The following is a 13,251-nucleotide window of genomic DNA, read 5'->3' on the forward strand; positions in this document are numbered from 1 at the left end:
GGATATAGGCACGATGCTTCAGCGCCATCCATTTTCAGGGCTAGTTGCTTCGGCAGGTGAGTTATTACACACTCCTTAGCGGATTCCGACTTCCATGGCCACCGTCCTGCTGTCTTAAGCAACCAACACCTTTCATGGTTTCCCATGAGCGTCGATTCGGGCGCCTTAACCCGTCGTTTGGTTCATCCCACAGCACCAGTTCTGCTTACCAAAAGTGGCCCACTAGGCACTCCGATCCAGCCTCCGGCTTCGTTAATCGAGCAAGCCGGAGCTCTCACCCATTTAAAGTTTGAGAATAGGTTGAAGCCGTTTCGGCCCCAAGGCCTCTAATCATTCGCTTTACCGGATGAGACTCGACTCCGAGCGCAAGCTATCCTGAGGGAAACTTCGGAGGGAACCAGCTACTAGATGGTTCGATTAGTCTTTCGCCCCTAGGTTGTGAAAGTACTTCATAGAGTTTACTTAGGGAATTAGCCATTGGTGAACACAAAATGATGGTTAGTTTAATTCAGTTACCATAAAACAGGTGCATAATTTCCTTGCTCCATTATAGACACATTCAAATGCTCCATAGTTCATTGAAAAGTAAATGTGATGGTAAAACACCAGTGCACTTTATAGGCTTTGCTCATGTACATTTAATGAAAAATTAAGTACACATATTAAATCTTACTTTAAATTTACAAGCTCATTCAAGGTTCATGTGTGTTCTAAGTTCAAATGCCTGTCATGAGCACTCATGCACTAACTACGTAATCAGTTATCCCAATTGGCAGCGTAGCGGCATAGGAGGTGGGATCGTGGACGGCCAGGGATTGGTTCTTAGTGCCTAATAGTAATTTTATTTTTTTATTTGGTATTTTTTTATGATGTTTTAAGAAAAACATTTTTAAAGGATGTGAACTGAATGCAATTACGCATTTTTACGGAATGGTATTGAAATTTCAATCAAAGGAGTATGATAATTCATTTTGTGTTCACCAATGGCTAGTTTACTAAGTAAACTCTCTCTCTCTCTCTAAGTAACTCTCTCTCTCTTTAGATGATGTGTAAACCTTTTTCTTCCGATGAAAAAAAAAAATTAAGATTTAAGAGGAATTAAACTTGTGACCTTCAGTACAGCAGCCTATTGCTGTATCCATTACACTCTCGCTTCAGATAATAGTTGAAGGTGTAGATATACCTATAGGCAATGTAATTACAATTTAAATATGTATACATATTTGAATTGTAATTATATTGCCAAAACTTAAATTCTACATTCATGAAACAAACTTACTTTGTTCAAGGTCTGCACAATACGAGATTTTATTTTTTTATCAAAGCAACTTGATGAATAAATTATAGTTGAGTTTTCTTTCTGGCATTTATGTAGCATGCATCACAATTTGTATGAAAAAATGTTTCTTTGTTACGACCGTGGTTTTGCAATCATTCTATAACTGTGAATGATTTTCAAATTATGGTCTTAAAATGTTTATTTTGGTAATGTGTAAGCACCAAGAATGGGAAAATTCTTATAAAAAAATATCTTCGTGAATACTAATGATGGAACAATAACATCTGTGGAGGTGTTGTAAGTTAGGCCTCCATATTGTCATTACTGAGGATGTTTGTCTGCGTGGCCGTGAGAAATTCATAAGAAAATGCCAAGCTGCTTACTTATAATAACTTTCCTTCCACCTTACCTCAATAACTTATGATGTGCCGGTTGGGATATTACATATATCCTTGCTGTCCCTGGCAGACCCTTGTGGTACTCAAAATTTCTTACACATTGTGCTGGCTGGGGAGGGCATATCAACTCGACTTTCATTTCTGTTTTTGCAGTACGGCTAATATTTCATTTTTGCTTTTCAGATTGATGCTTTCCAATGGAATTTCTCAGTTTAGAGAAGTTCAGATGATGCTAATGAAGGTAATGAATGGCCTAGGTTAACTACATGTGTAATTTGAAATTCATCAACCTGTGATAAAAAATTCCTTGTCAGTGCATTCTGCATTCACTCATTCATAAGTCATTTTTATTTATTTTTTGTACGTACTATTAACAAATACTTACATAAGGCAGTGCAATGGAAGTTTTGTTAATAAAAATATCTATTTTTTGACGTTTAAAAAATTTATTATTTCGCATACATCTGAATTTTCATACTTTGTCAGAAACCATATACGATGAAAAATACTCCATTTGTAGCATTGAATTGCTTTGAAAAGATACAACAAGCATTAGATTTAATCCCTTTCATCAACAATTTGCCTCAGCGACATCAGCTTTAATTGAATGAAATAATCTTGAAAAAAAACATTAAAAATGTTTGCAAGGTTGTGTTAAACAGGAGTAAAAACCTTGCATGTTAAAATAATTACCTCTAAAATTATTTAGTGAAGTAAGGTAAATTGGTGTAAATCATCAATTGAAGAACTCTTTGGTTGGTTATTTGATAAAATTTGAAAAAGAAAAGTTAATTAGAAGCTGGTAAATTGTGTTTGTTGCTATACAACGACACAAAGGACTGTCCTTCGGGCAGTTGAAGCCAATTGCTTGGTGAGTACTTGCTCCCCTTCTGGTCAAGTACATGGAAGGTGAATGCATGCCTAGGATCATTTGATGTGTTTGCATCACTTTTATGCAAGACCAAACCATGAATCACTATGCAAGTACCTAATGAAAAAAGAAAGCATATTATGAGATTGCCTCAAATAATAAAACTAAACCAAATAATCCATACGCTATGCACAATAGTTCTTCATCAAATGAATGCAGCAAGTGAAGAACAAGACAGAGGAATAGTAAGGTTAATGGGATCAGAAATAAGTTATCCTTTGCATAGTCTATTTGAAATTTAACACAGCATATACTTAACAGTTGGCTTATTAATTCTATATGGACAATTTTATCAATTTTCAGGGTTTAAGATAAGATTTTTTGTGAAAATTAATTTTTCTTAACAATTCATTCCAGTGAATAGTTGACTGGCATTAAAATTTTTGAGACATCAATCATGCACGACTTAATTTTTAGGACAAGGTACCATCAGCCAAGTTACTACCAAAAACCAGGATTGAAGCAGAGGCTTCAGCCCTATATCTAATCTAAAAAGTATTGTGCAGTATTTTGAGGATTTTTATGAGTGAAATAGTAATCCCTTTCTTAAGTGATAATTTCTCTTTCCTATAAAAATTAGCGCAACATCATCTGGTTCTAATCCTCGGCGACTGGTGATATGTTATCATGCATGGAAAATCAAGAACTTGCAGGGAAATCCAATCTTTAACTTAAATGTCTTGCAATGCTCATAATTTACCAAAACATACAATATATTATTATTTATGCAGTTATTCTGTTATTTAAGAGTGCTTCCCGGACTCAGTGAGAGCTTTTTTTCTCCAGTTCGCTATCTTTTTAGAGGAGCGCACTGCAAGGCTTGGAAAACAGGAACACGGTGCTCCCGTGAATGCAGCTAGCACACGATCGCTTCCATTTTACGAAGGGGATTCCAACGGAAATAATAAGCCCGCATTATCCTAGCAGTAATGCAGTAATTCCGATGATTTTGCGTTCAAGTTTATTTTTTTATAAAGATCGAGGAAAAAATTGAGCGAGAGTAAAAATCATGAACGCATAAACTCCGGATAATCGGGAGTCTGCTGTAATAGCTTGGAGTAAGAATGTTCAGAGGATGATCAAAATGATAATTGAACATTGAATGCTTCCACTGAAGAAAATTTATTTTCCTGGACTATGATGTAATATGTCCTGGTTTTAGCATGAACTGCCTTCTGCATAACTTTATTCTGTGGTCAGTGTAGATAACTTCTTACATTTAACTGTGTACTGAAATGTGAGCCAAATTGCTGTTGCACTCTCCAGCTTTGATTTCAGGCAGTGCAATCTTTCTTATGAAATGACAATGCCAATAAATATAGTACACCATGTCATTTACGCAAAAATGTTTAGCAGGTTAAAAGATTTAAAGCAGTTAATGCCGTTATTTTAATTAGTGCACAGGATGAAATTAGGGTAGTTTACAGTTAATTTAGTTGCAGTAGAGAGAAAACTTTCATCAATAATACACTATGAAAATCCAAATACATAAAAGCATTAGGTACAGAGAGAACAGTCTCCCAAGAATTCATCAGTCACCCATTTCCATTAAAGGGGTTAAAATGAACATAGAAGCTAAATTGTAAAATTCTGTGTGTAACATACCCTTCTTGACTGGTACTGGACGAAATATTGACGAAGGATATGATGGAGCAGGAGAATCGTAGGCAAGGTGCACTTCATTTGAGCCAGTTGTATTATCTATGGTGCGCATAAAACGCCTGTGCACTCCTGACTTGTGTGAGCCAGAAGCAAACCAGAGACACCCATTCTTTGTCGTAGCATCATCCAGCGCTATCCAGAAGCCAACGAGGGCTGATGGTGGCTCTGCATACAAATAGCTAGCATCTTGATGTGGGAGCACTGACAATTTGAAATAATGTAAGTTATTAGGTTATATGCATTACAAATCAATTAAATATACACTTTTTCTATTGAGCTATAGTATTTGCAGAGGCTTGCAGTTCCAATGAAATATCTTCTGAATCAAGAATACTATTATTGCCGAGTCATAGCCTATCCTATTTTTAGTGTTTCAGAAAGGTGCTGAGGCAGACAGCTGAGAATTGCTGTAACATTGCAGGAACAGACAAATGAGGCACGTATTGGAGACGAGAGTGGTGGAGGTATGTCTTATTAGTTCAATGTTACTAGTTCACAGTTCTTACTTCATCTGACCAAACACGTGGTAAGAAAATGTTCAGGATAGCTCTCATGGGTCAAGGTCTTACTAATATTTTAAGAGTAATTTCAATAAAATCTTAAATGCAGAATAAGCACTAACCTTCACCTCCAATCTTAGGATTCTTGTATATGTACATGCTCTGTGCAATGGCTGGGTCTTCCAGTCCAAGACGGTAACAAATCTCTCTCACAGGAGTGGATGAGGCGACCCTTCCGAATACTGGATGGTGCTTGTGAAGGGCATGGCCAACCTTGTTCAGCAAATTACGTGGTGCACTTGTTTTGCCAGTTTCTGCATCTCCATTCATGTTGGAGTCAAGGTTTCCATTTTCTGTGACTGAAGTTTCATAAAAATAGCTTACTTTATCCGCACTGTCCAAGAAGTACTGGTCTTTTCTCTGAAAAACAAAGAGTATTTCTTTATACTATCGTTCAGTTGATTAACCCCTATCAATGGGTAAATACACATTTGCCTTTGAGATGGTTAGTTAGCCAGCAAGTAACAATTTGAGATCATTACTTAAGAGCAATATTCGTAAAAACAAAAGCTTCTTCCACTCTGAAACTCAATTAAATTTCGATAACTGTCGTGCTTTTCAGTTCAACTGTGTACATTGATTACACTTTAGAAAAGATGAATCCAGGAATGTTGACAAATGAAAAAGCAGTTTCATCATTTGATTCACTTTATTTTGCATTTGTCTTGCCAATAAATAATTAGCAAATTCTATGTCGTATCGACCGTGGATAAATCTTGTGCTCTCTAATGTTCTCTGATTTTCAAGAAACTTGGTTTATGAAACATATTGAACAGTGTAAGTGTGAATATTAACTCTCTGATATCAACAAGGATAATTGTCAAATCTTTTGGTTACAAAATTCCTTTTTCTTTTACTAATAATTAGCAACTCTGAAATGCATACTATATTACCTGTAACTTTTGTTTTGATGAATATCAATTAATACTGTAACTATTTGAATTATTGAGTTAAGTTAATTCATAGACCTAATAAATAGTACATTAATTAATCTTCTTTTGATGGAATAAAGCTTCATAGTTAAAGTATTTTACACTAACTTATGACCTACCACCAATTCAGAAAATAATGAAAAAAAAATTATTCTATTGCTACGTCAGCTATTACTTTGATCCAAACAGGGGCAGATAAGTATTGTTATTTTGAGGGGATGGGATCTTCACCTTCTGCGGCACCTTGGTGGTATACAATACATTGCATTGATTATGCATCTGAGGTCTGACATGCTTAAAAAAAGACTTTTAGATATTCATAATATCTAAAAGTCACTTTTTTATGCATATACTAAAGTCACTTTTTAAAAATAAAATTATTTTTAAACATGGTTTACTAAGTTTAGTTTATCATTTAATTTTGGACAGCCACCTTAAGAATTGCCAATTTTTCCTGATATTACTAGGAACACTCCTCAATCCACTGCTTGATCCTGCCTTGGCAAAGCAGTGCATTTGTAATTGGAATGTTGAGCTGTACTTGCTTGCATGGCATGCAATATTTACTTATCATTGTGAATATTTTGGATTTGCAAGTTATTTAACATGACAGCAATTTTATTTTAAAAATTCTTATCCACTTTAAAAACTTGTGGTGTTAAATTTTAAACACTAAATGTCAATTGAACCATGTTTCAGATCAAAAGAATGAAATGACACCCATTTCAGCCATTGCAACACTTTGCCATTTTGGGATCTGGATAAGATTTGGCATAAGTATGGAGGATTGTTGCAGCAATAAAATAATTTTTTCATAATTATTTTATGGCATAATTATTATTAATTTTGCTATGTTATGAGTGAATGATCATGAGTTTTATTCCATCAAAAGAAGATTAAATAGCATATCCCTCAATATACCAATACATGTACGAGCTTTACATCAAACAATAAGTTCAAATTGATTAATTAAAATGAAAGTTACAGCTATTGGAATGCATTAGATTTGGTCCATTTTGACCCAGCAATTTGACATTGCTTGCTTGAAGGATGTCAAACTCTCTAAAAAAAAAACTTCCTGTATGGTGGTAGTGGTTTTGACGCATGGAAGGAATGAAAGTGCTCACGAAATCTCATTCTTGTAAGCAGGTTTTTACCAGGATCTAAAGTGTGTACGACATACATTGAAGGATGTGGAAGGTCACATTTCTTTGCTAACAAAGATATGCTCTGCTTGGGCTGGCTCATTTCCATCCCACTGAATGGCTTCCCTGATATTTGTCTGCCTGCTCCTCACTTAACCCTTCCTCATCTCTTCCCTTCTGTCCAAGCCTCCTGCTCCTTTTAGCCTAACCACATTCAAAACCATTGCAAACATACAGGAAGTTTTATAGCAAATTTGACATTCTTCAAGCGTGTATCATAATCACATCCATCCAAAAATGCTTTAAAGGCCTGTTTACACGGTACATTAACACGTACGGGTTAATGTCTAAATGTATGAACGCCAAAATGCACCGTGTAACCACCCAACTTGTGCGAATGCATGCAAAGAAAATAGAACCTGTTCTAATTTGGTTCATGCATTTGTACATGTTCCATTCCAGTCCACAGAAGTCATTAACGCAAACGTACATTAACTCGTACAGGTTAATGTATCGTGTAAACAGGCCTTAATGCATGATTGTGCATATCATGATGGAACCCTTAATGATTATCAATTTAAATTTATATTTTATAATTCTTCATACACTTCTCAAAATGTTCAATACATAATGTCTTTGATTAATGAGATTGAAGTCAATTCATTAACACAATAATGTGTGTTAAGTTGAAAAGTTAACAAACATTATGATGGTAATGAGGTGCAATACCAATAACTAACGAGTAATATCATAGAGTAAGTATTTATACTCACTCTATAATAATATTACCATTTACCGCAAGTGCATAATACCATAATTGCATATTACCGTAGAGTAAGCATATATGTGTATGTACTTACTCTGCGGTAATATGCACTTTTTTAAGGTTTTCATTATGAAATTAATTTCCCCAAATGGTTTTGTAGAAATGCTAAGAAAACTAAATCTCCATTTTTTTGGTGCTCCCGCATCGGTTGTTTCTTGATGACAACAGTTTCTGAGAGAGCAGCAGCCACAGCTGGCGGGACTGAGCCACTATATATGGAGGGCAAAAATCGTGGACCAGCATCTTCAACCTGAAGATGTTGGCAGCAGTGCCAGCGAAACTGTTGTCATCAAGAAAAAACCGACACGGTAGCACCAAATAAATGGAGATTTTGGAACCTTGACACCGCGGAAACCTACGCATTCACAATGCTAAGAAAATGTTAGCCATGATAAATATATAAGACTTTACACTTTCCCAGCGAACAACATGTAAAAACTCTTCTCGGGATACACCGCACGGGGAAGATTGTATGAGAGCACCCTCATATAATCTTACCCGTGCGGTATCCCGAGAAGAGTTTTCACACGTGATAAATATGTTTAACAGAAGATGTTCCGTTAACAGTTTTTCAGCACGATTAGATTGATAGGGTAATAGCAATAGGCTCATTGATACCTAAAGTACAGTACACTCCCGATTATCCGACCTAATGATGGGGAGAAACGGCACGAATAATCGGAAAACACGGATAACCCAAACTTTCACTTCAATGTCTTGTAATGTTCATAATTTACGTAAAACAAACAATTTATACAGTTATTCTGTTATTTTAGAGTGCTTCCCGTACTCATTGAGAGCTTTCTTTGCCAGTTCGTGACCTTTTTAGCGGCAATAACATGGTTGTACTCATATTATTAATGCTCCATGTAAGGCCTGGTTTCAGAAACCACACATCCGTGTCTCTGTGATCACGGAAACAGAAAAGTGGTTTTTCCGAATGCTTCAAAACATCTGCTCGACGTCGGAAACTATACTGTCAGGCACCATATCACGTAGTCACATCTTGCACCAGTTGCCCGGGTTGCAACTGCTGTGGGACGTGTATCAGTGATCACGGAGCGTGTTCGCGCACTGCGAGGCTTGGAAAACAGGAACACGGTGCTCCAGTGAATGCAGCTAGCGTGCGATTGCTTCCGTTTTACGAAGGGTATTTTAAGGTAAATAATAAGCCCGGTGTATCCTAGCATTAATGCAGTGATTCCGATGAGTGTGCGTCCGAATTTATTTTTCTATAAAGATCGCGGTAAATATTGAGCGATAGTGAAAATCATGCACCGATAAACCGCAGCCGGATAATCGGGAGTCTGCTGTATTTTGCATTTTATGTATATAATGTACATGTAGTTCCTGAAATTTAAAAATGGTAGCCTTACCTTTTCCTCTCCTGACTTAAAAGTATGAATGTCATTGTCTGGAATGTTCTCAGCTAGAGCCTCTCCGGCTTTTCTCAGCTCTTCAACTTCTTCTTCATTCAAAAAGTCTTCAAGGATCACAAAACCATCTTGAAGGAACTGTTGAATTCAAAAGAAAACAATTATAAGGATATCTTGTATGATATGTGGCACGATGTCGTGGAAGTTGTTATTAATATTTCACCAATTTTAAGGAAAAGAAATTCTAAAAATATCAATTCAATAATAAAGGTCAGTTTAGTTCAAAATCAATGATGATTACACTAGGCAAAAATTCAATTACATAACATGAATACTTGCTTCATATCAAGCAAGAAAATAGGTTATTTCAGCTTGTAAGTTGGGCAAGGAGATCAGTGGTGGTTTGAAATATGGCGCCTTGGACAGTGTTTAAATGGTATCAATTCTTTTTTCCTTTTCACGCAAATATCTTCCTCTGCCTCCCTTCCATGGGGCTCATAGCTTGTACTGACAAAAAGTGTCCTGTTAGACATAAAGCAGCTATGGGGGGAGACAATATGTCAAGCATCAAAAGGAATCAATGCTATCTGATCACATAAACCACTCTCTAACAACTGCATATCCATTAGTTGGGGTTTCAAGCACTGTTCAAGTAATTATCAAGTATTTTATGAAGAATTTTAAATATTATTAAAGTATTCAGGCAATTAAGGTAGGTTTCCATGGAGTACTAAAGAAGTGATCTGGGAGCCTCCCTATCCTTCCAGCACTGCCTTCTTCAATTCACTGTAAGGCCTACTCCCTTTCATTCCATCGAAAAATTCCTATTCTCACACTTCCTCTCCCTCGTTTCCCTAACATTCTTCCCTCTAACACTGTTTTCAAGATCCCTTCCCTGCTATGACCTCTCTCCATCTATAACTTCAGTTTCCTCTGTATCTTATCTAAAAGCTGCCTCTCCTCACCCACCATGTCCAGCACTTCATTGTTCCTCCTCCTCTCCATCCACTCCACCTTCTCCATTCTTCACCACATCCGCATCTAAAATGCCTCCAGTCTTCTCTCATCCGCCTTCCTAAGTGTTTCTTCACCAACCTATTCTTTAAATTCATACATAGCGAACACCTCATAAGCTCCTTCCTCCTCATGAACACCTTATTTGCCAATGCAATTCTCTTCCTGATGCCTTTACTACTTACAAGTAATAATGCTGGGTTTTGGCTTTCATTTACATAGAGAAGAAAGTGTTTGAAGCTGGAATACATGATAGGGTTTGGAAACCAATTACTAGCAGTTAACAAGGGTAAAGCAAGTGGCGGATTAAGTGGGGATGTTCACCTTGAAAAGATGGTAATGTTAAAGGTGGCTCACCAATGAAAGTTTTTATTTCCATAGCTTAACAGTGTTGAAAAATAATTGTTGAATACCTGAAACCCACTTATCGATGCATATCAGACCTCTCACTAATTATCCCTGAGAAGTATTACATTCCACCAACGTGCCATATAAAAGTAATGAACCCCCAAAATAACGGAACTTATTGCGCCCCCCTGGGTATAGCTCTGTGTCAGTGGAAAGGTGGATATGCTTAAGCCAGTGAATGAGCCTCAGTAGTTCCATCCATCCCAAATACATAGATTTTCTATGTTCTTTTCCTTATTATTTGAGGCTTTTCTGGGCTGCCTCAGAAAGGTATCGCTCTTGTTATGGTTTCCCTAAAGAACCCTAGGAATCTGCAATATGATGTCCAAAAAGGCAAGGGCATAATACATTCTACTTAACCAGGATGCTCCAAAGGAATTTCACTAGGGCAATATATTAAACTAATCTCATTAAGTATATAGTGCACCCTGGTATCTATTAAAGGGAGATTCAATATCTATCTGACTGATAGAAGCATTTGATGTGCCTTATGACTGAGATGTGCCAGTTAAAGATAATTTTTGTAATATTGGACCGAGAGTTCACAGAGTAGTCGCTCAGTTTTGTTTAGCACTAGCAAAGGGCCCCTTGCCTCCCACCCCACACAGATGTACAGCTGTTTCCCAGATAAGTCCTAAGGCCTCATAGCAGGGCTTCTAGGGTTGTCCAATGTCAGATGTGCTGTGAACTATGTGTACAGCAAAGAAGCAAGTGTATTTCTACTTTATAATTGATTAAGTTTCCCCATTATTGGTAATGAGGTAATCTTGATAATGACAGAAAGCTCATGCATATGGTCAGTTTTGATTCCAACTTAAATGAAGGTAGGGTAAAAGAAAGAAAAAAATTAGAGGTGTTTAATCTTGACTGGAAATGAGGTAGATATTATGAGCACTAGGAAAAGTTTCAATAACTTATCTCTTCATACTTCAGTTAACTTTGTTCTTAAACATTGCATTTATTGCATAAGCACTGCATTTATTTGCAGTGAAGGCAGTGGCGATATCTCTTACCATCTTTTTATCACCATTTATTTGAATGAAAACAGACCAACTTTCCCTTTCCTTCATAAAAATTAATTCTTAGATGAATTTTTCCATTGAAAATGTTTTTTCCAATAATTGACTGATATGACTAAAACCAGAAATTATTAAATTTTAATCATGCTTCAATAAAAATTTGCTTTGATGAAATTACTGACAAAATAATACAGGTAAATAAAGTGAATAATACACGGGAAAAATCAAGTGCGAACTTATTAAAATAATGCACACTTCCCCTTACCATTGGCCCAATAATCATGACCTCCCCACGTCTATTTGATGGACTGAAAACAAATTTACGCAAAAGCGTTTAAAAAAGCGACCTAACATCTTGATAATAACCAATGATCGATTTCTTCGGGATTCTATCATGGAAGAAGATCTTACATACGAATACTTTTAAACATGATTAATACATTACACATATAACGTATTCTCCATGCGTTTAAATATGCCTCTTCGTTTGTCGCTGCTATCTGTCGCTAATCTCAGTAACTAACTTAACTAAAATATTTTTGCATCGGCGTATCAGACTTCCGCGCCAAAATATATTGCCATTTAGGGATATTATTTTTCATCATTAGATAACTAATTTTCGGGAACATACTGGAGTGAATAATGCAGAAGTTATCACGGGCTTTTGCTACAGATCAAGGTATACCTGCAGAATAGTTTTCCTTCCGGCGGACGTCACAATTGCGATGCAATTCTGGGAGGTGAATAATGCAAGACAGAAATAGTTTACCCTACGTATGAGAGTGACTAAGGATTATTATCAAGGTGATATATCTCATAACTTGTGTATTTAGAAGCTTCGGAAGTTACCTACGACAAAACTGTCGGCAAAGCTCTGCTGACGAACATCATTCATGGTTTTCAATGTATTATATTACCCCCCACTCGTGAAACAAATCCAGAAAATATCATTTTTAATATTATTTAAAATACTCATGCAAAAGTTGAAGTTTCCTTACCTTCTCTACCAACGTGTCTGACATTTCTGCTGCTCACCCGTGACTTCTCCTCTAACCGTGTACACGCTCCAGCGATTGATGGTTATACTGGGCGTTCGCCTACGCTTGGTTTCAGGGCCAGTGCAGTGAATAAGACGCTCACTCATTCGATGAGTCTATCCCCCCCTAATAATTCTTGGTGTGAGCAAAAATACCACGTAGTTGTCTCAAGGATGTGTAAGACGCAATCATTGCCATTGATCCGTGGTATAAGTGTGACGATTGAGAATGTGCCCTCCGTCTCATTAAAAGAGTTGTGGAGATAAATCGCGGAATGGTAGTTCAAGGTCACTGATTCTCAAGGCTATACATTTAAGAATTTGAATGTCGAGTTCAATTTCCCCGGAAAGAAAGATGTTTATTGAATCATTGAACGTCGCCAGCGATCGCTTCATCTCCTGCGTGATATCAAGCATACAAGAATCAATTTGGCGAATGTTTCCTGGCGTTATAATGCTAGAAAGCACTTAACTCCTTGTATTTGTGCGTGAAAATTCAATCTGAGACTCGATAAGGGTTAAAGCCTTGGTATTATGTGACCGAAGTAAACAGTTCGTGTTCAACTCCCGTTTCTGGGTGTAAATTCAAAAGCGAAGCCCTAATGTGCCATTATTTGTTGTGGATTAGCGCACCGACATGAAATACGCTCTAATTGCTCGATTGT

The 13,251-nt window shown here is 36.7% G+C and overlaps 2 protein-coding genes across 2 annotated transcripts in view; one reads left to right on the forward strand and one right to left on the reverse strand.

Annotated features, from left to right (window-relative positions):
- The window catches only part of LOC124157223, a 58,752-nt gene extending 56,462 nt beyond the window's left edge, over positions 1 to 2,290 (forward strand). Inside the window, exon 13 of the mRNA XM_046531779.1 lies at positions 1,861 to 2,290. Within this exon, the coding sequence (XP_046387735.1) occupies positions 1,861 to 1,939 (79 nt within the window). The 3' untranslated portion in view covers positions 1,940 to 2,290. The remainder of the gene's footprint in view (positions 1 to 1,860) is intronic.
- Positions 2,104 to 12,827, reverse strand: LOC124157269 (phytanoyl-CoA dioxygenase domain-containing protein 1-like). Its single transcript, XM_046531847.1, has 5 exons — positions 12,549 to 12,827; positions 9,110 to 9,247; positions 4,893 to 5,190; positions 4,214 to 4,471; positions 2,104 to 2,665 (listed from the first exon to the last, which is right to left on the reverse strand). The coding sequence occupies exons 1-5, from the start codon at positions 12,570 to 12,572 to the stop codon at positions 2,466 to 2,468; spliced, it is 918 nt and encodes a 305-aa protein (XP_046387803.1). The 5' UTR covers positions 12,573 to 12,827; the 3' UTR covers positions 2,104 to 2,465.
- Between the last annotated feature and the right edge of the window lie 424 nt (positions 12,828 to 13,251).

This window comes from Ischnura elegans, chromosome 1 (assembly GCF_921293095.1).
Source record: "Ischnura elegans chromosome 1, ioIscEleg1.1, whole genome shotgun sequence".
Classification (NCBI taxonomy): domain Eukaryota; kingdom Metazoa; phylum Arthropoda; class Insecta; order Odonata; family Coenagrionidae; genus Ischnura; species Ischnura elegans.

Bases quoted from the DNA above. Each gene is read 5' to 3' on its own strand.
- LOC124157269 (XM_046531847.1), bottom strand. From the start codon at position 12,572: ATGTCAGACACGTTGGTAGAGAAG. The intron at 4,472-4,892 runs GTTAGTGCTTAT...TCAAATTGTCAG, and splicing joins TCCTAAGATTGGAGGTGAAG to TGCTCCCACATCAAGATGCT. The intron at 2,666-4,213 runs GTATGTTACACA...TTTTTTCATTAG, and splicing joins TCCAGTACCAGTCAAGAAGG to GTACTTGCATAGTGATTCAT.